The 23,593-nt window shown below is 42.5% G+C and overlaps 1 protein-coding gene across 1 annotated transcript in view; it reads right to left on the reverse strand.

Annotated features, from left to right (window-relative positions):
- Window positions 1-18,206, reverse strand: part of LOC124803310 — a 48,878-nt gene extending 30,672 nt beyond the window's left edge. The window contains exons 1-2 of the mRNA XM_047264494.1: window positions 17,880-18,206; window positions 11,147-11,742 (exon numbers count right to left, since the gene is read on the reverse strand). Coding sequence (XP_047120450.1) covers window positions 11,147-11,742; window positions 17,880-18,206 — 923 coding nt within the window. The remainder of the gene's footprint in view (window positions 1-11,146; window positions 11,743-17,879) is intronic.
- Window positions 18,207-23,593: the final 5,387 nt, after the last annotated feature.

A 23,593-nucleotide genomic window follows, 5' to 3' on the forward strand; every position in this document is an offset into this window, starting at 1 on the left:
TGTGGTAGGGAAGCTAGAACGTCTAAAAAGGGAAATGCAAAGGCTCAATCTAGGTATAGTAGGAGTCAGTGAAGTGAAATGGGGTTAGATGAGTATAGGGCAATATCGAAGCATCAGAAAATGGTATAACGCGAGTACTATACATTATAAATAGAAAGGTAGGTCACATAGTGTGTTACAGTGAACAGTTCAGTGATAGAGTTGTTCTCGTCAGAATGGACAGCAAACCAGCACCGACCACGATACTTTAGTTATACATGCCGACCTCACATGCTGATGATGAAGAGCTAGAGAAAGTATACGGAGATATTGAAAGAGCAATACAGTACATAAAGGGAGATGAAAATGTAATAGTCATGGGAGATTGGAATGCAGTTGTAGAGGAAGGAGTCGAAGTAAAGGTTACAGGAAAATGTGGGCTTGGGACAAGGAACGAGAGAGGAAAAAGACTAATTTAATTCAGTAATAAATTTCAGCTAGTAATAGCGAATACTCCCCCCACGCGACTTCAGCTAGAAGTCTGCGTCTGACATTTCTTCCACTTACTTGTGTCAGGCTCCTTCTTTCCCCGTCGGCCTCCCTTGCTGTTCGACCCCAACGGTATTAGGTTTCGAGGCCCGACGGTGTCTTTCAAATTTTCTTATTCCTACTTCTAACCCAACTAATGAGGGGAACCCACCCCTTGAGAAAAGCGAGCAGTCCTGTAAGCTGTGAGGGTAACACCACAGGTTTGACGGGAGCCCAGCACCCTCTCTTCTTAAAAAATTAAACATGCTTTCAAGACTACAAGTAAGCCTCGGAACATTACTGACAAAAATAGACGACGTCAATGGCAAAGAAACGGTATAGGTCCCGGCGGAGGTTCGAGTCCTCCCTCGGGCATGGGTATGTGTTTTTGTCCTTAGGATAATTTAGGTTAAGTAGTGTGTAAGCTTAGGGACTGATGACCTTAGCAGTTAAGTCCCATAAGATTTCACACACATTTGAACGTTTGATTTGAAACGGTATACGATTTGGAACGTGGAATGTAAGGAGTCTGTACAAGACAAGAGCTGCAATCAGTGTGGTCAAAGAAATTCAGAGGTATGAACTAGACCTAGTTGCACTGCAAGAAATCCGGTGGGACGATGCTGGCAGCATTGATGTTGAAAACTGTACTACTCTGTAGGGAGCCTGAGAACGAGGTCATCTGTTAGGCACTGGTCTCTGGGCCAGTAACTTTGGCCACTAATGTTTCAGAATTCGTTTCAGTCAACCCAAGAATATCTCTTCTAACACCGGACGTAAAGCATATTAAGGCGACTTTTGTGAACTGTCGTGCTCCCACGGAGGAGAGCGAAAGTGAAGTGAAAGACGAGTTCTATTCACAGCTAGAGGCAGTGATGGACGCTATACGAAATGGACACCTGAGAATCCTCCTTGGTGATATGAATGCCATGGTTGGGAAAGAAAAAATATTCCAAGACACAACAGGAAGCCACAGTCTACACAACCTAAGCAATGACAATGGGGTTAGGTTCATCAGCTTCGCTACATCATTATGGCTGTTCATCTCCAGCACAAACTCCCAGAGGAAAAACATACATAAAGGAACCCGGGTGTCACCAGATGGGAGAACTGTAAATCAAATAGACCATGTAGCCATTGATCTCAGAGCCAAGAGATGGGTGTTAGACGTTAAGGCGGCGCGGGGTGCCGAAGGTGGGAGTGATCATTTCCTGGTCAGAGGCCTTTTAAACATACACTGTAAAGGAAGAACGGGGCCTAAGTTAAACAGAGTGGAAAGGTACCATGTGGAGAAACTAACGAAAACCGGATACCAGTTGCAACTTAGTAACTGCTTTGAAGCACTCGGTGAAATAGTCGCGAATCAGGACCTTGAACTAACGTGGGTATACATCCAGAGCTCAGTTAAGGATACAGCAAAGGAAACACTAATGTGAAACCCAGTGGGCAAGAAGATCTGGTTTGGAAAAGAATGTGCAGATGCACTGGGAAGGAGAAAGGAAGCCAGGAACAAGTGGCTGAAGGGGACAAATCTGGCACAGGGCAAAGCACAATTTGAGGAGGTCCGAAAGACTACACAAGCAATCCTGAGAAGAGCAAAGAGGAAATACATAAGGGATATCATCATTGAAGCAGAAACAGACTTCAGAGGACAAAAGAATAGAGAAATGTTTCGGAAGGTGAAGTACCTCTGCAAAGGCCACCAGGCCAAGCAGAAATTTGTCAAAGATTCCCATGATAAGATCCTGACGAACGATAGGGACATAGCTGAGAGATGGAAAGAGTACTTTCGACAGCTGCTAAATTGTGATGAACCCGAACTGCAGTTTGATTTTCAGTACCCAATTACAGCCGACGCAGACTATCCCCCACCTACTCTGGATGAGATAAAGACCAGAATCAGACACCTTAAACAGAATAAGAGTCCAGGTGAAGATGGAATACAGGCTGAAATGATCGTGGCAGGAGGAGAGGAACTTGCAGAAAACATACACCGACTGATACAGGCAATATGGACCAAAGACGCACTACCAGGAGAATGGAAAACAGCTCTGATCTGTCCAATGCATAAGAAGGGCGACAAACTTAAATGTGACAACTATCGAGGAACCGCCCTGATTAACGTCTGCTATAAGATCCTGTCCAGTTGCCTCATACATAGAATTCAGCCTGTGGCAGAATCGGTGATTGGGGAGTACCAGGGAGGTTTCCGGCCAGGACGGTCAATAGTAGGTCACATCTTCAGTCTCCAGCAGCTCACAAAGAAACTGGATGAATATGGTAAAGATTTGCATACTTTATTCGTTGATTTTAAGAAGGCCTATGATTGCATACATCACAAGAGCCTGCTGAACTGTTTAAGGGAGTTTGACATAGCAGAGAAACTCATCAATCTGATAAAGATCTGTCTGAAAGAAACACGTGCTAAGGTGAAGATGGGAAATCGCGTAACTGAGGAGTTTGAAATTGTGACAGGACTCAGGCAAGGAGATGGGCTGTCCCCTATCCTGTTCAACTTTGCCCTCGAGAAGATCGTACGCGAGAACTTCCAAGAGAACAAAGGGATTGAAATCGAAGGAAAGAGATTGGCATACTTAGCCTATGCAGACTACATCTGTTTACTCTCTAGGTCGGAAGAGGAGCTGGAGCAAATGACCGAAGGAGGCTGCCAGCAAATTTGGGCTAAACATAAACGAAGACAAGACAGAGTACCTCGTTATGACGCGTAGTCATTGTCAGACTGCTGATCATCTACAATCACTGCAGGTTGGGGACCAGTCTTACAAGAGAGTGCAAGAATTCAAATACCTAGGGGCACTTTTCACTGAGAACTCGTCTTGTGAAGCAGAGATCAATGCCAGAATACAAGCAGGAAACCGATCTTACCACAGCCTAGCACAACTGCTTCGGTCCAGATATCTCTCCAGACAGTTCAAGATTCCACTGTACAAAACCGTGATCCAGCCTGTTGTTCTACGAGGCCTGTTCAGAAAGTAAGCTCCGATTGATTTCCAAATTGAAACCACAGTGAACATCAGAAATGTTTTACTTGTAACAATTAGCTACACCTTTCAGCTACTTCTCTACGTAGTCGCCGTTCTGACTTAGACTTTTGTCATAGCGTTGTACCAACTTTTCAATAGCCTCATCATAGAAGGCAGCCGCCAGTGCTTTCCGCCAATTCTCCACGCTGGCCTACACCTCGTTGTCTGTGTCAAAATGTTGTCCTCAAAGACAGCGGTTCATGTGACCAGAGATGAAATTCAGGGGGAGACAATTGCGGACTGTATTGTGGGTAATCTCACATTTCCATTTGAAAACGATGCAGGAGCATCTTCATTGCCCCTGCAGAATGCGGCTGAGAATTGTCTTGAAGAAGAAACAGCACGACAGTTATGTAATGTTAGCTGCATAGCTTCAGGCGAAATTTCTCACCAGGCCCTCGTACTTGGCGGCAGACACTATTTTCTAGACATCTTTACGCACTCACTGCGAGCTCAGAAATGAGAAGAGCGACGTGATGCTATCTGGGGTTATACTAGAGACACTACCCAACACATCTGTGCAAAGCTTTTCGGATTTTCATAGTCGTTTCCATTTCGCAACCGATCGGAGCTTACTTTCTGAACGCCCCTCGTATATGGCTGTGAGACATGGCGTATCCGGAAACAGGACTTCCATAAGCTCCTTGTTTTTTAGAGAAAAGTGCTTCGGAAGTTCTTCGGTCCGGTTCTGGATACAGATACAGGGAAACGGAGGATCAGATACAACCAAGAGCTTGAGGAACTATACCAGCAGCCCAACATAGCAGGAACTGTCAAAGCCAAACGAAGGCGGTGGGCCGGCCGTGTGGCCCGGATGGAGGATCACAGATGGCCGCGGAAGCTCCTGGATTTCACACCTACAGGAAAGAGACCGCCAGGGAGACCCAAGAAGCGCTGGAGGGGTAGACTCCATGAAGATTTAAACCAAGTGTCAATAGATGTGAACCGATGGCGGATAGCAGCAATGGACAGATTACAATGGAGGAGGAAACTTGTAGATGCGTGCGGTCCACTGGGCCTGATCACGTAGTAGTAGTGGTAGTAATAGCGAATACTCTGTTCAAGAATCACAGAAGGAGGCGGTATACATTGAGAAGTCTAGGTGATATGGGAAGATTTCCGTTAGATTACATCATGGTCAGACAGAGACTCCGAAATCAGTCACTGAATTGTAAGAGCGTACCCAGGAGCAGATATGGACTCAGATCAGAATTCGGTAGTGATGAAGAGTTGGCTAAAATTCAAGAGATTAGTCAGGAAGAATCAATATGCAAGGAAGTGTGATACGGCAGTGATAAGGAATTGCGAGATAGGCTTGAAGTTCTCTGAGGCTATAGACACAGCAATAAGGAATAGCTCAATAGGCAGTACACTTGAAGAGGAACGGATATCTTTAAAAAGAGCAGTCACAGAAGTTGGAAAGAAATACGTACGTACAAAGAAGGTAACTGCGAAAAAACCATGGGTAACAGAAGAAATACTTCAGTTGATCGACGAAAGAAGGAAGTACAATATGGGTTAGGGAAATGCAGGAATGCAGAAATACAGATCGCTGAGGAATGAAATAAATAGGAAGTACAGGGAAGATAAGACGAAATGAGTGCATGAAAAATGTGAAGAAATCGAAAAAGAAATGATTGTTGGTAGGACTGACTCAGCATACAATAAAGTCAAAACAGCCTTCGGTGACATTAAAAGCAAGAGTGGTAACATTACGAGCACAACGGGAATACCACTGTTAAACGCAGAGTAGAGTGCGCATAGGTAGAAAGAGTATATGGAAGGCGTCTACGAGAGGGAAGATTTGTTTGATGTGATAGAAGAAGAAGTAGGATTCGATTTAGAGCAGATAGGGGATCCAGTATTAGAATCAGAATTTAAGGGGGCTTTGGAGGACTTGGGATCAAACACGCCGTAAGGGATAGCCAACATTCTATCGGAATCTGTAAAATCAGTGGCGGAAGTGATGTATAGCAGGTGTGAGATTGGGGATGTACCATCAGACTTTTGGAAGAACATCATCCGCTCATTTCGAAAGATTGCAGTAGCTGACAGATGCGACGATTATAGTACAGTCAGATTAATAGCTCATACATCCAAGGTCTTTGCAAGGATAATAAACAGAGGATTATAAAAGAAAATTGAGGATGTCTAAATGACGATCAGTTTGGCTTTAGAAAAGGTAAAGGCAACAGAGAAGCAATTCTGACGCTTTGGTTTATAATGAAAGCCAGAGTACAGAAAAATCAAGACATGTCCATAGGATTTGTCGACCTGGGGAAAGCGTTCGACGATGTAAAATGGTGTAAGATGTCCTTAATTCCGAGAAAAATATGAGTAAACTGTAGGGAGAGGCGGATAATACACAGTAAGTATAAAGAGCGAAGAGAGGATAATAAAAGTGGACGACGAAGAACGAATTGCTCGATTAGAAAGGGTGTAAGGCAGGGATGTAGTCTGTCCCTCCTACTGTTCAATCTGTACACCAAAGAAGCAATGATGGAAATAAAAGATGCGTTCAGAAGTGGAATAAAAATTCAAGGTGAAAGGATATTAATGATACTATTCCCAGATGGCGTTGCTATTCTGAGTGAAAGTGAAGAAGAATTACAATATCTGCCGAATGGAATGAATAATCTGATGAGAACAGAACATGGATTGAGATAAAATCGAAGAAAGACGAAAGTAATGACAAGTAGCAGAAATGAGAACAGCGAGGAACTTAACATCAGGATTGATGGTCACGAAGTATATGAATTTAAGGAATTCTCCTATCTAGGCAGCAAAATAACCAGTGACGGACGTAGCGAGGAACACATGCCTTAATTTGAGGAAGAAATTACTGAGAATGTACGTCTGGAGTACAGCATTTTATGATAGTGAAACATGAACTGTGGGAAAACCGGAACAGAAGAGAATCGAAGCATTTGAGATGTGGTACTACAGACGAACGTTGAAAATTAGGTGGACTAATAAGGTAAGGAATGAGGAGGTTCTGCGCAGAATCGGAGAGGAAAGGAATATGTGGAAAACACTGACAATGAGAAGGGACAGAATGATAAGACATCTGTTAAGACTTCAGGGAATTATTTACATGGTGCTAGACGAAGCTGTAGAGGGCAAAGACTTTAGAGGAAGACAAAGACTGGAGTATATCCAGCAAATAATTAAGGACGTAGGTTGCAAGTACTACACTGAGATGAAGAGGTTGGTACAGAAGAAGAATTCGTGGCGGGCCGCATCAAACCAGTCAGAAGACTGACGACTCAAAAAATTAAATATTGTCTTGGATAAGTATCGACGCACGGGAAAACGACTGAACCCTTCTACTCTCTCTCAATGCTTCCGAAACCTGCTTGTGCATCTGTATTGTCAGCCAGCATTTCCACTTTCTCATTTAATAAGGTCTCAACTGGCTCAGCAGTGATTACTCTCTCAACCCCTGTTTCGTTCAGTGCAAAGCCTGTGTCCACACTAAAAGGAAAAATTCATTTGCAAAGGAACTAACAATAACACTATAGTCATTTTCATGTGACCGAACATACCTAATTCCTATATCTGAGCACCATCCATAGGCGTTCCGTTTGTTATTTGCTGTAATATATAGGAGTCCTATTTAGGCGATTACACACTGCGTGCCCACTCCAATAACATTCAGAACAATTCGCTTTAATTCACGCAAGCTAATGTGATGTTTCACGATGTTGATCGTAAATGCTGGACCTTGACATTTATGCTACAGAGTGCGTAGACAGGAGAATGTGTTGTAGAATGGACACTTCTGTCTCCAGAATGACACGCGAAGGAAGCTTCAGCATGCGATGTCGAATACTGCTGCGAACAAGAAGTCAAGAATGCTTACTCAATTATAATTACTTCTTATATAGGAGATTGAGGGCCTCGACAAAGGAGTCGACCATAGCTAGTGGATAGCGAATGATGTACCCTGCGGTTGCGAAATGCTACACCTAACAGCGGCTGACAGCGACGGCAACCTTCCTGAAGCCACAAGGAGGCTTCACAGCTGGCCGTGCGTAGATTGCTTGTCGCCTAAGTCAGCTGGAAGAAACATGCACTTGCCCTGAGTTCAACATCAGCCCCTCGGAGACGGGCTATAGTGCCAGGTTACGGCTGTCGATGGACTCTCCATGATGGATCCAGTTCAAAGCCTAGAACCGTCAGAACTAGTTTCGCCTAATTGATGACGCTGCTCGATAAGGTTGTGGCTTGTAGCAATCCAGTCCACCAATAACCGTATAACGGTGCTACGCTAGCACTAATAAAGCATCCAGCTGCATAATTATGTCACTGGCTAGCCGGCGTCCCCATTGCATGTTGACGTAGACCTACTTGGAGCTAATGTCACAACACTGTTCACAAGTTCCATGTAACGAGGTTAACTGTGAACATGGTCTGCGTAACAAGTAAACAAATGTGAAATCAAGTGCAACACACCGCCGAGTGCCAGTATGCCTTCTTAACGATACACTATGTGTATAAGCTCTGTATCCAAAATACATGTTTCTCATGCCACTAAATTTAGACATGACCTATAGCAATCACACGTGTATGGAATCAGTATGTAGAGCGAGGTCACACACAAAGACACCTCATTTATGTAGCCACGGCATTGAACGACTACCGTTTATCGTCATTGGCACACCGCTTCGAATAACGTTGTGCACAGTATTGGCAACAATAGTTACTGATCCGTCTACAAAGACTTTTCGACGTAGCCTGCTAGTGACTAAACTGCTAACACTCAAAAAATTTCACTGGCTTTCATTATCCTGTAATCACTGCGTCTCATATTAATATGCTTTCGTGTCGGGCCAAGTATGATATTTACGTAGGCGGACAAATCTCAGTGGTCCTGTCACCATAGTGTTCGAGCATATCGTTGTGACCGCAGCCTGGCTGTATTGTTGGGTAGCACTCTGCAGACAAATGGGAAAAATTAAGTCTTCATTTTCTATTTCTCTCCGTCCCGAAACTGTCTCTATCCAGTTCCCATCTGGAACTGGGTGGATACTATATATATATATATATATATATATATATATATATATATATATATATATATATATATATATATGAATGGCGGTCAGTATTTCTCTGAATTTTGTGGTCACCAATAATTAAAATGAAACACTGCTTTCCATAGATGAGTCACAGAGTGACATGTAGGAGTTCATGTTCATCCAACGCAGTTTTTTTGTGATATAAAAAGCATATAAGTGAGTAAGAAGCAAAACTTTCGCTTCGATATATGGGTTGGTGGTAAGTCTCATGGATACCTCAGCAGATCAGAGTACCCTTGCGGTGTTCATACAGAGCCCCCACACCCGGAAAGCAAGCTCCTCAGTAACACACTCACCCGTTGGACAGGAATTTGTGTGCTTTAATTTTTAGTTTCGAAGCCAGGTGTAGTATTTATAGAAAATTATAAATATAAAGATGAAACAGGATGAACTCGTAGGAAAATGTTTTGTAATGTAGTAATGTAAACAGGCATCAATTATGAATTCCTTTACCTTGTAACTCATGAAGAAACAATGAAAAGTGACAGGCACATCTTAATATATTTCTCCCTTATTCTACACTGTCAAGACGCGTTTTTATGACAAGCTGCTAGTGTCCATACAAACGCTTCAAATTATTTTCTGGGTGTTAAAACTCTGTGTTTCAATACAAGACGCACTAGCTCGCTACAGGTGAACGAGATTTGACGGTATCTCCAGCGTCTCGGTTTTTTCCAGCAATGGTCACAATGTAATTTTTAGACTGAGTTCACCTGTCTGAATAATCCGAAAATGTGTACTAAGAACAGTTCCGACACTTTTCACCGAGTTTAAGGCTTCGTTGTTCACGGATTGTCATTAGCATGGACGTGGACAGCATACAGTACCCTTGGAGTCAATTATCGTACCTTTTTGCAGCTAACATATGCAGTTTCCTTTACGATAGTGGCTCAAGTACTGGTACATATCGAGACTCTGCCTCTCCTCTTCCTCAACTAGTATACATTACGAGAGATACTCCATGAACTACACACTACATCTGCATCTACGTTCATACTGTGATAACCACTGTTAAATGTGTAGCAGAGGGTACTTATCACATGCTACAGTTTCTCCCTGGTCCAGTCACATATGGTGCGGTTCAGAACGGTCTGCCAAATACCCATTTACAATTATGAGTGTCTCTTCACTTGCTTCAGTTTTTTGGAGATACAAATTTCTTTAGGTGTCGCACTAGAAGAAAGTCAGTTGGTCTCAAATGAGATGAATGTGATGGTAACTTCAAGTAAAGCTGGTTTAGAAGAATTGGGTTCTATTCCGCAGTTGTTGCTATATATCCCGCGAAAGCTGATAAATAAGCGATACCTTCTTTACATCCCAGAAAAGGCCAATCGTATTGGCCGAGCAGTTCTGGGCGCTTCAGTCCGGAATCGCGCGACTGCTACGGTCGCGGGTTCGAGTCCTGCCTCGGGCATGGATGTGTGTGATGTCCTTAGGTTAGTTAGGTTTAAGTAGTTCTTAAGTTCTAAGGGACTGATGACCTCAGATGTTAAGTCGCATAGAGCCATCTGAACCATTTTTTGAGAAAAGACCTGCCGGCCGGTGTGGCCTTGCGGTTCTAAGCGCGTCAGTCTGGAACCGCGTGACCGCTACGGTCGCAGGTTCGAATCCTGCCTCGGGCATGGATGTGTGTGATGTCCTTAGGTTAGTTAGGTTTAAGTAGTTCTTAAGTTCTAGGGGACTGATGACCTCAGTAGTTAAGTCCCATAGTGCTCAGAGCCATTTGCGCAAAGACCAATCATATTTGTTTGCTGCAGTCTAAATCAATTGCGCCTTTTTATGGATGTCTATCGGCTTGTTCTCACTATTCTTATTTTTCTGTCTCATACGCAGTAACAATGTGGCATACTAAATTAGTAGGTCTGCTTTAAAACTGTCGTAACTTTGATGAGCATATTTTTTTCATATTTGCTTTCGGTTAAAATTTAACTAATTTAGCACATATCTTGCACAGGCCTTTCTTGGAGTTTATGTTTCAAAAAAAATGCATCCTATTCTTTCCAGTGACACACCTACAGCATTAATTGTTCCAGACAACTTTAACTGTCAATTGTCTAATTCCAAATGATAGTGCTTCTCTATGATGTGGTCTGAGGTTACCATTGGGGGTTTCTTTTTTTTTTACATAGAGCATATTAAAGATAACGGTACTTATGATTAAACACGGCCAAGATTTTCTAACCATCATAAACGGAGGAACAAAAAATTGTTCAAATGGCTCTGAGCACCATGGGACTTAACTTCTCACGTCATCAGTCCCCTACAAATTAGAACTACTTAAACCTAACTAACCCAAGGACATCACACACTTCCATGCCCGAGGCAGGATTCGAACCTGCGACCGTAGCAGTCGCGCAGTTCCAGACTGTAGCGCCTACAGCCGCTCGGCCACCCTGGCCGGCACGGAGCAACAGGTTCCCTATAGTGACACTACTAGAATATGGTCACAATGATGTAACTCGACAATCTATATCAAATATACTCATTGTACCCATTACCATCATCCGGTCTTACCTGAGGATAGCTTGATGGTGAAGTATAATACCGCGCAATCGACTATGAATATCGCAAACATTAGTAAGTTCAGGTGATAGCTGCCTTCCTTTGGTTCCTTCTTTCCCCAATGCAGCCTTCGTACGTTGTTGCTCGTAAATGGTCTTCTGTAGCTTATAACTCTCATAATATTCATCTAAATAATTCCCAAGTGGCAGACTCCTCTCGGAATTATTTTGTGCTAGCGAGTGTTTTGTGCTCCCGCCTTTGTCGCCCAATTCGTCAATGTGTTTTCTTAGAATAATAAGTTGCATTCGCAGCTGCTCCATAAGACAGATATTGAAAGAGTCGACCATGAAGTTGACCGTCAGGCAGTCCGCTGTGATGTAGGCGCAGATCAGCCAACCAGTGAACCAGCCAAAGGAGCGGTCCGTCTGGAAGGGCAGTATGATCAGCAGTGGCAGGCCCTCGCCCCTCGTAGGGTACGTGAGCCACACCATCGTGTCGAACGCGCCCAGAAGTACGTAGGCTGTCACGAAGCGCCGCAGTGAACCAGCGAGGGCTTGCAGAACGGGGATGTCGCCAGGGCTCATGAACTCTCCAAAGTCCTCGCGCACCTGCAGGCAAAAGAGTGTTTCTTATATGCGCTGCGTACTGTATTACGGAACACTATGGATTTAGCGCTAAAAAGTCAGATAGTGAGAAAGCGTCTTGTTATTATGTTCAAAATCTATGAAAAAGAGATTCACTTACAATTTCAAGGGAAAAGAACAAGAAAAGAAAATCTGGATATAAGTGAGAAAAAGTGAGCAATATATACTTTACTTGTTTCAATACCTCTGTTGATACCAGAATTGAGACAGTTCATCAATTGCAGAAAATCTCTTTTAGGTATCTGGAATCGTTCAGGTAGTAAGATGGGTGTTGCGTTTTACGTTCAAAATGTTCAAATGTGTGTGAAATCTTATGGGTCTTAAGTGCTAAGGTCATCAGTCCCTAAGCTTACACACTACTTAACTTAAATTATCCTAAGGACAAACACACACATCCATGCCCGAGGGAGGACTCGAACCTCCGCCGGGGATAGCCGCACAGTCCATGACTGCAGCGCCCTAGACCGCTCGGATAATCCCGCGCGGCACTCTAAATACATCCAGAATGAATAAATATATCGCAGTGCGGATTTTTTCAAGTTGTCGTGGATAAAATGGAGAATTTCCTTAAATTCGCAAGTAATTTTTATCGTTCATAGTCACCTAATTGCGACACTGGCTTTGTTTTCCTTTTATTTTAATGTAACAATAGAGGGTGTTCGGAAATTCCCGTTACATATTTCTAGAACCTTTAGAGGGGAATGAGTACATAACATTTTGATTAGGATCCGATGACCGGAAATGTACCCTTTCCGTTCTGCGCCAGTTTCAGTTCGTCAAAGTCTGCTGAGGTAAAGAGAGAAATCTCGGAGTTGCTTGTTCTGGTGTGCAGCAGGGTAGACAGGTTCACGTGTACTACGTCAGAGGATCACATGATGTCACTGAAGTTTCTTTTACAACACTCCTGTAGAGACAAAAAAATCTGCTGGCACTAGTTCTAGCCGCTGTAATAGAAACTGAAGAGACAACAAGTGGGGTGGAGAGTGTGTGCCAGAATATGCTTCGTAGCTACAATGTCTGTTACAACGTTGGTGTTTGCCACGTCGAGCCACTGATGTAATGCATCAGTACTCTTCCATACGTACTGCATGTTGGGTTCTTTTTCGCTTTGGAGTAATGTAAATAGGTAATGTTCAAGTTTTAATACAAACGAATGTGCTTAAGGGGACTCGTCCATGAATACCAGAGCAAATCTTGAAAAAAATTTCAGTTTTCTTAACAGTGTAACTCAAAGGATAAGATTTTTTACCCCGTATAATGCTTACTATCTTCTATGACATCTTTTGGGAACATTATTATGTAAGAACCACAACTTTAACTCTCACACTTTTTTTCATTGTCTCTTTTTTGTTGAAAGTGAAAAAACCATGCTAATTATTTATCTACATCACTGGTATACATTACTTAAAATAAGAACAAAGTACAAGATTTATTTTTTCCTGTAAGTTCTCTACACTACTATCTTTAAATCAGACTGTTGAAAAGATGGTACTGTCATAAGATGTGATACAAAAGAAAAGTATGTTTATCAAAAATTATGGAAATTAATTCAGGGTTTTTCTTCAAAAAAGAATTTTATTTTCAAAGTCACAAGAGTAGTCGACTTTTTAGTTAAGCGTGTTTTAAGAAAGTATAGAAAATTTCAGCTCCCTTTCTTGAATAGTTTTTAGCCACAATGTACCAGATCATGAAATAGTTTAACTTTCAGGGAATTCAAGTTAAAGATTAAACCTGCTTTTCTATCAAACTAGCGCGACACTAATGCATTCCCGGTCCATATTCATCTTGTTTCCTGTGTTGTCTTCCGTCCTTCTCTTTTTCACACTTGTTATTCTTATTGTTGCGTGTTAGGTGTCTTCCAGCACTTATTTTTCTGCTTCGATTAGTCTCCTTCGCTCAACGTCTATTAGAGCTCTATGCATATTTAGTCCGCTAGGCACTCCCATGAGTTCCACAACATTAAGCCTTGACACTGCAGCGTCACTGAAACATAGAAGAGCACCTAGAACACCTATTTTCAAAGTATGTAGTCCTATTAGAACAGTTTTTGGTATCCATTCCCAGATACAGGTGTTGAAATTTTCATTTGAATTTTGAGTCATACCATGCAAACATTTCTGTAATAAGATTGTGTCACTAAGATCCCTATATATAGGTTTTATAATTTCCATTATAGCAAATGGTAAAGAATGTTTATGGTTGTCACCTTGAGTAAGAGCCGAGTAGTAGCCACACCATCAATCACTGCCAGGTGGGCAGAGTGCATGACATGCGTCGTCATCTGTGGAGGATTTATGAAAGAAGATTCGCCATACTGTCTTTTTCATTCCCTCAAGGTCATTTTTATTTTGTCTTATGACTTGTCCATAATAATACTGTAGCCTGCCTATTTCTTCGTCAGCAAGCCGACCACGTCCACTAATGCACTTATCATCAGCCAACTTCTTTCCCTTCAAATTCCTGTTCAAGTGTCTCAATCTTCTACCTAACCTTTTCTGGCCATGTCTTACACATTCCATTTTTTTCAGTTTTTGTGTCAAACTTTATTTTTGATAGAGCTTACTGTGTGCCATTGTAGTGCTACAACGATGAAAATTAATATTACGAGGATGTCAAACCTTATTTTCATGATTTAAAGAAGTATTCATGATGATAAAAATGTAATTATAATTTTATTATTTTCATTTTTGTGCTCAGTGTATCAAAGACTTTCTAGTGCACGGAATAAATTAGCATTGTTTGTACTACGAAACTATATAGGATTTTTAAGCGTTAAGCGTGTAATAATTCGATGTAAGACATTTTGTTGAGTCTGAATTTTGTTCTCGTACTGGTCGGTAGAGAAGGAAAAGTTCCTTAATCGATGTGAAGGTATAAAGGCTCTAAAAACGAGAGAGAGAGATAAGGTAAATACAAGTTATTCAAAATAAATATCTCCTAAGTGTAACGTCCTGTCATTTCCTATAACTAAAAATTGCAAGGTCTAATCTGAGCCTGCCCTGAATAACAGCGAAGAACATTTATGTTATCATATATTTTCTTCGTTTGATCACGGTTGTGATTCGCATGTTTCTTTTTGTTACGCGACGTGTTATGAATATTTTCATTATACGCGCAAAAGTGCACACAGCCTTAATCGAACCTGCGTCTTTCGGAAACGATAACTTTTAATCAGTACAATTACGTGAATACAGTCTAAATCGCAACCGTGATCGCAAAAGTATTTCCTGGACCAAATAATTCTTATAAAATGTGTATTCTCCAAAACGAGCAGCATTGCACTATCGCTGACTCGCAACAATCGAAAGAGAAAAAACGGTGCTTAAATAAAATTGCCACCTTTTAATAATTATTATTATCCCATTAAATAAATAAATAGCAATTCAGTGGCTATCCAATCAATAAACAGAGGGGCAATTCACCATGGGAACGTCGTGGTGCATTAGCCACGCTTAAATTCCTCTTATTTTGGTACTTTCTGTGGTCCATTATCCTGGATGTAAACTTTTTCTCGTTCAAAAAAATATAGAGAATTTTTAAGCAAAAATTAGAAAATCGGTTTTCGATAGTTTTTCACGTACCAGTCTCCTTAAGTGATGAATAGGTTTGGTTATGCTTCGTTTCGAATTGTTACCTAATAATTGTACTGTGTCACACCTAATTCAATTCCTCTAGCATATGAGGATGATATATACTAAGATGGTATCTGTTCTTTCGGACATGAACATCTTAGTATATATATATATATATATATATATATATATATATATATATATATATAGTTTAGGCTCACCAGCCACTTGACCATCTTCTTCTTCTGTGCGAATGCAGAAACAGTGCCCGAACTCTTACGGGAATCGGCAACGCGCCGCGAGTAATGAGTATAATGGGCGGGGGCACTACGAATGTCGTGCGGTACAATACGTTGAGAATGTGGGTTTCGCGGGAAGCGTGCCAGAGATAAATTCCTGCAGTCGCACTGCTCTCTGTGTCTTCGGTGGCTCAGGTGGATAAAGCTTCTGCCATGTAAGCGGGAGATCCTGGGTTCAAGTCCCGGTCGGGGCGCATATTTTTCATCTGTCCCCGTTGACGTATGTCAACGGCTGTAAGCAGCTAAGGGTGTTCATTTCATTGTAATATGTGGATGAGTTAAACGTCTAAATTGAAACCGTCGTAGAAGGGAAACAGTACGTTTCCGAATAAGTTTTCCTGTTTAAATTATTATGTACCACTCCCCTTAAAAAACCTGGCAGTTTGTAAAGGGAATTTCCGCACACCCTGAATACTCCTTTCGTGGCATATGAAAGGAGATTCTAAGTGAACTTCACCGAAATAACGCGTATCGAACTTGACCAAATAGTATCAAGATAACACGCCGTAAACCAATGTATCACGATCAGTAGAAGAGTTTCTACTAATATTTATCGCATTAGACCAAATGTAAGTAAACATATAACTCAGGTGTGGTTCGTGTGTTTATCATGTATGTCATATCAAGTGCATTGCTACAAGCCATAAAGTGATCCTGGAAAACAATACTGCACGCACACTACCATCTGTACTTAATGGCAGTACAGGCTCGTGATATTAGGCATTTCATGCCTTCGGGAATCATCGGTATTTTTGCTATTTGATCTATTGTTTTAGTTTTCCCCTCAGATGAAAGTATAGATGTACTAGGTTTGGTAAACGTGCAGACCACTTTGCGTTTCCTGAACGACCGTTCCAGTGATCTCCAAATGTTCTCTTAAGAAGGTTTGTCATTACATGTGCTGAATGAGAGGAAATCCGTCATGTTAGTACCACATTGATTGGACGTCTTCCAATAGCTGCTGCAGCAGTGTCGCTTAGGATTCCCCCAGATATATGTGTTTATATTCCCATGAATATAAGTTGGACCCACGATGCAGATGGGAATTGCGAAGATTGCCATGCTCGTGGTTTGTAAACGAGGCCTCTTCCTTAAACAAAATTCTACATTGCTATGTCGCATCATATCACGCTTTCCGCAAATAACGTCCGGAGAACTGCAACCAGTTCTGAAAGTCATCGCCTTGTAGCTGCAGAACCTCTTCTCCTGTCGATGGGACAGTGGTTTGCGGCACTGTTATCTTGATGCTGCTCATCATACAAGTTATGTCTTTTACGATCGCTTTGAAGCATCTTTCAAATGCCACAGAAAAACTATAGTTCCATTAGAAAAAAAATGTTGATTTCGTAATTCGGCGACTATAAACGATGTGTGTGTGTGTGTGTGTGTGTGTGTGTGTGTGTGTGTGTGTGTCGTGTGACTAGGGCTTCCCGTCGGGCAGACCGCTCGCCTGGTGCAAGTCTTTCGATGTGACGCCACTTCGGCGACTTGTGTGTCGATGGGGATGAAATGATGATGATGAGGACAACACAACACCCAATACCTGAGCGGAGAAAATCCCCGACCCAACTGGGAATCGAACCCGGACTCTGAGGATTGATATTCTGTCGCACTGACCACTTTTTTCCGTTGTTGTTCGTTGCGTTTGGTCTGGGCGGACGCAACAAGACATCCGTTCAAGTTAATCGTTGATTCCTTCACTCAGTTTTTTTTTTATTACAGAGGGCCACCGCCTCTCTGACCGAACGCGCTGAGCTACCGTGCCGGCGCCACTCAGCTACCGGGGGCGGACGACTGTAAACGATAAAAATTACTCGCGAAAGTCGGGACGTTTGCCATATCATCCGCTATAAAATGGGGAAAACCACCTTTCCATGTATTTATTCATTCTGAATATATTTAGGGTGGCCGGTTTCAATTTCCGCACCGTGTATATAAGCAGTTCGTGCCTTTAAGTTGTCACTATGGACCCATTCCACACGATTCTTCCATATCACAAGGTATTGGCCTGGATAAAGTGCACAACAAAAGAATTCGATTGGCCACAAAGGCATTTCGAACGGTTAAAAAAGTATCATTCCCAGTCTACGCACCAACGTTGGCGAGCCCGCACTTCACACCAGGAAAAACTGTTCGTGATGCGACACGCGCAAGCACAGAGTTTAACTTCAGTAATGTTAGCCCAAATACAACATACAGAACGCACAGCTCCTTTAGTGCTAAAACTTACCTGTCGAGCAAGTTTCTGAAAGCTACGCTCACGCCATGCGACATGGCAGCGACGGTATACCCACGTATTCCCGGTTTCAAACACACTCAGTGTTATAGTGAAACGATCGAAATCACTTATTCCTTCGCGGCAGACTGAAACCACGTCGCAGCCGTTGGCATAAGAAACTGCAGCCACTGCGAGAAATCTGAGCAGGTTAGAGATGCGGCAGGACCACGGCCCGGCCCGGGGATGACGCATCGCACCTGTCCAGTGCATCAGCCAGAGCAGGTAGTCCAGGCTGGTCGCCTGCTCTGCAGCTGTGGCTATCGACTCTGTAGGCTTCATGATGCTCGGAACCCACGACCTCCTGTAGGCAGAAGAGGTACGGGCAGTGTCATTTGCATCACTAGTATCTGGTCCAAAAGATATAGCACAGAGTTGGGCATATAAAAGTGGCCCTAGGAAGTGGATACGACTGAACGTGAATGTGTGCATGTAACCAAACCCCGCGACGTTCACATCACATGTACGCCACCATGCGAACCACATCGTTTCAGAGCGTAGTGCGCACTGTGTCACTGTGAGCGGAGCAGTACAAAGCGGTAGATAGTAATCACAGGGGAACAGCGGTTGTTCGTTGTGGATAGTTACATGACACGAAGTCGTGGGAACGGTGTAGTCAGTTGTTGGCTGAGAAGCTTAATGGTTTCAAAGTGCCGGCAAAGAGTGTCGTGCAGCAGTTAGTGTAAAATGGTGCCAGACAATATGTTCTTAACAAGTCAAAAAACATTCGAAAACATTCCCGCACACCAGAAATAGTGAGGGCACTCAACCAGAAAATGCGTCAGAGTCCTACCCAATCAAAGTGACGCCAGTCACGAGAAAGATAGATCACGTCGACCATGCAGACCAATACTTCACCTGGACCTGCACATGCATCCCGACCTATGGTCTGTTGTTCATGCATTAAAACCAGTAGATGTTCCTCACCGCCTCCAGTTTTGTGAGTGGCGATTCACAGAGATAACAATGCATGGCTTCGACATGGATCTGTTCTTTACGTCTGATAAGTTTGGTCTCACCTTAGTGGTTATGTTGACTCAAAGGATCACATGTTCTGGGCAGCGCATAACCCTCTTAACTTCCAACAAAACACCATTGCATGATCAGAAAGGTGGGGTCTGCAGGCGGCATTATTGATCCCACCTTATTTCACCAGCCGCTGACCTCGGCACGTTACATACCCAACATTTTGCCGCCCGTTGTGGCCGAGCGGTTCTAGGCACTTCAGTCCGAATGCGCGCTGCTGCTACGGTCGCAGGTTCGAATCGTGCCTCGGACATGGATGTGTGTGATGTCCTTAGGTTAGTTAGGTTTATGTAGTTGTAAGTCTAGGTGGCTGCTGACCTCAGATGTTAAGTCTCATACAGCTCACAGCCATATGAACAATTTGAACCCAACATTTTGAAACCGTTTGTGGCAGCATTAACGCAGGAGGAAAACACCTACAGTTTCGTCCAACAGGATTTATCGACTGCCTGTACAGCCAGGCGAACCTTGGACCACATTTACACAGGCTTTACGACTGACAGAGTTGTTGTCAGAGGTCAGTCTAGTGGCGACCTTAGCTGGCTACCCAGGTCACCTGGTCTCTCAGTGTGCCATTACCTTGTGTGGGGAACCTGCAAGTCTAACGTGTATTGCAACAACCCTCACAGTCTTCAGGAACTGTAGCCGAACATTTCGGATGCGACGGCATCAATTCCAGCAGTCCAGATTCGATCCGCCTTCAACAACTTGCTGACCAGAGCCAAAAAACGCCAAGAGATAAATGGTGGTCATTTTCTCAACATCTGCAATGCTGTGATACTTTGTACCCTGGAGTTCTCCTCTGCAGGCCACTTTTATTTGCCCCACCCTGTATTTCAGTATCTGACAACTGTAATTCAACTATCAGGAGCGCTCCTATATAACCAAACATTAGAGAAAAATACAACTCCAAGAGAGAATGTCCCAAAATACATTCTAATTTGAAAGATATGACGGAAATATGTAATAAAAACTGAAAAGATATGGTGCTCATATGGGACTACCAGTATCCTCATTTGTGTCATGTGAAGAGCGGTCAGCCAAAGTCGAAACATGATAGCTCTCTTGCGGCACCCTCTTCATCTCGGAGTAGCACTTGCACCTAACATCCTCAGTTATTTGTTGGATGTATTGAAGTCTCCGCCTTTCCCAAAATTTTACACTCTACAGCTCCCTTTAGTTCAATGGCATTTATTCCTTGGTGTCTTAAGACACCAAGCACGTGAGTCAAAGCAAACGGGTCGTAATATGACCAACTTATCCCAATGTTTGCAAGAGGTCGTTCAGGTTCTTCCACAATGTTGGCTCTACTATGGTGAGTAGCACCGGCTACGGAATTCATTGTAGACTTGTCGAGGGCTCGATGCCGCCTCATAACCGAGGAACAACTGTGATGGCTCGAATGGAAGTTTGATGCAACACACAGTGTGGAGAGTAATATTAATTACATCATTCTAAGAGAGAGTTGTTTGTGCTCAGTGTACCTATCCTGGCTCGGGCAGCTCCGTATGGTGTATTTAAACAGGGTAATGCCCAATCACATGTGGAAAGGCATGTACAAGCCTTAATTGAAGAGGAGTAATAGGTACAATTGCACTCATGAGCGGCAGAGTAACCTGGCGTGCTGACAAATGTAGATAACTGGAGTATAGTTACTTGAAAGCTTTTGTCTGAAAACCTTGCTTATTGAAATCGCGCAGACCCCGTATAGAGGTAGATGCCCTAGGAAACGATCGATTCCTTTATATACTGTGTAGGCAGTGTGTAGGGGAAATATTTTCAGAATAACAGGAAATATCATTGTTAGACATCATAAACGATTATTTATTATCCTTAGGTTAGCTATGTTTACGTAGTTATAAGTCTAGGGGACTGATGACCACTGATGTTAGGTCCCATATTGCTTAGGAGCCAGTAAAACCATTCTAACTATGTTGTCTAACTCCAAAAACAATATGTGATCAACGCCGGAGTGTTGTGTATGGGATAGAAAGGCGACGTTTGCATCTGCTGCACCTTATAGGGAGAGACTTTTGTACGAGTTTTTACAGCAATTGAATTAAACATTTGGAATTTGTCAATTAAGAAACATGATCGATTACATTTATGTTATAAATATACTTCTCTCTGTCGCAGTGTCCGCAGTCGTATATGAACGTTTATACTAACGGCATTCTAACTATGCCGGCCGTTGTGGTCGAGCGGTTCTAGGCGCTAAATCCGGAACCACGCGGCTGCTACGGTCGCAGGTTCGAATCCTACCTCGGGCATGATGTCCTTAGGTTAGCTAGGTTTACGTAGTTATAAGTCTAGGGGACTGATGACCACTGATGTTAGGTCCCATAGTGCTTAGAGCCAGTAGAACCATTCTAACTATGTTGTCTAACTCCAAAAACAATATGTGATCAACGCCGGAGTGTTGTGTATGGGATAGAAAGGCGACGTTTGCATCTGCTGCACCTTATCGGGAGAGACTTTTGTACAGCAATTGAATTCTTATCGTCGTAAATATTCGGTGACACAGATGTATACAAAGTCAGCGTGACAAAGCTTGTTTCTCTATATCATACACGAATTGTTTTTAAATCTGCAGTAAAATGAAAGTGTAAAAGGCCATTCAGATTGTAGATTCGACGCCCACAATATGGCCAGCAGAGAGTGTAGACTGATGAGGAGAAATGGAAGCACTGTCTCGCAGCCACTCTCACTCTGTACCATGATCCTAAAGTATCTACATGGAATATCTTGAAAACGTTGATGGTGCCCTAAAGGTCGGAATATCAACGAAAGACTTGGTTTTAGTAAGTCTGTTCACCCGAAACCTAATGTTTTTATATGCAGGTTATGCACTACAACAACACAATGTTTTAGAGACGTCTGAAATATATTCTCGCAAATCTCCTCTGTAAAGAGACAAGTATTTTTATGTCTCATTAATGTTCATAATTTTTATGTATTATGATAACTCTTTTTAACACAAATCGGCTTATATGCAGTTCCATTAATAGTATTCGACAGCACATTGTTAGACGAATACTGACATCTTTAATTCATTTTCATTTGTATTCCGATGAAGGTTGGTGCTGACGTGACTGAATATTATCGAATCATCAGTTTAATTCGTCATAGTTGCAAAATAATTTCATGATTTATATAGAGAAGAACAGGACAAATATTAGAAGCTGACCTGCTTCGCTCCGGAGAAATGCGAGAACACGCGAGGCCATACTGAACATACGTCTTATAAAACAGATGTAAGAAAAGCATTTGTAGATTCTGAGAATTATGATGACTGGAATACATTTTGCGAAAGAGGGACTAGGGATGAAACACAGGCAGCGAAAAGTTATATGCAGCTGGTACAGAAACCAGACTGCAGTTATAAAATAATCGAAGTGCTAGTGAGACAGACCTGTAACCTCCCCTGATGTTATTAAGTTAACAACTGAGAAAGTAAAACAGGGGGAAATATGTATATTGAATTAAAGTTCAGGGAAAAAAAATAAATATAAGAGGCAGGCAAACGAAAGCGAGACAGACAACAAAAAAAGTAAGAAAACAACTTGTTATTTGAAAAGTAATTGCCATATTTCCTTTATCTCACTGTGAGATAAGATCGCTGCCTTCGAGGAAACATGTTTGTGGTTGCCTACGGATCCATGGCTATACTCAGGCATGCACCTCTTCGTCCGAACGAAATCTTTGGTCTCGAACGTATTTCTTCACAACTCCAAAAGTTTGGGAATCGCGTGCGAAGGGGTCGGAAGTCAATGGAAGATGTTTCACGGCTTCTCAGCGAAACTTCTGCACGTAGTCTAAACGACCTTGGCGATCCGTAGGCGGCTTCGGACACAGAGGTACTCGCTTGGGTACTCTCATGGCTCCGTAGGCAAACGTAAACATTTGATCATGGGGGCACTGACCGTCATGTGTCACAGTGGAATAAATGTATTGACAGTTACAGGCACCACTTTTGAAATAATAAGTGGTGTACTTACATTTCTTCCATCTCTACAAGTTGTGACATAAGAACGAAAATATTTCCAGTAATGTGGGGAAATGTTCGTTTTACTATAATTCCGCTCTAGGACCACAATGTTTATTTGTAATCTTCGGTCGGTGTTCACTATTTCTGGCTTGAGTAAAAAAGCGTTGCGTGACACATACCTCATCATTACCTGTGACTGCACAGTCACATGTAAAAGCTTTATACGTGTAATGCAACACGCTTTGTATGTACCCAGGCCTGACGTTGGTCGTTACGGACCGAAATTAGTAACCCTAGTGCAAATAAACACTGTCATCGAAGACTGGAACTGTAATAAAGTAAAAATTTCGTACATCTGTCTCGTTTCCATTTGGCTTCCCCTTCTACCCTCCACTTTTCTGATGACACTGTAATTCTGTCAGAGACGGTAAGAGGAATAGAGTAGAGTTAATACTGTCTTGAAAAAAAGTGTAACATGAACATCGACAAACGCGAAACTAGCTTAATGCAATGTTAAATCAGATGATGATGATGTAATTAGATCAGTTAATGAGACACTAAAACTGACCTGTGGTATTTGCGCAACAAAGTAACTGACGATGACACGAATTCGACAGGATATGAAACGCCAACTGGTAAAATCAAGGTAAGCTTT

The sequence above is a fragment of the Schistocerca piceifrons genome, chromosome 6 (genome assembly GCF_021461385.2).
Source record: "Schistocerca piceifrons isolate TAMUIC-IGC-003096 chromosome 6, iqSchPice1.1, whole genome shotgun sequence".
NCBI classification, from domain to species: domain Eukaryota; kingdom Metazoa; phylum Arthropoda; class Insecta; order Orthoptera; family Acrididae; genus Schistocerca; species Schistocerca piceifrons.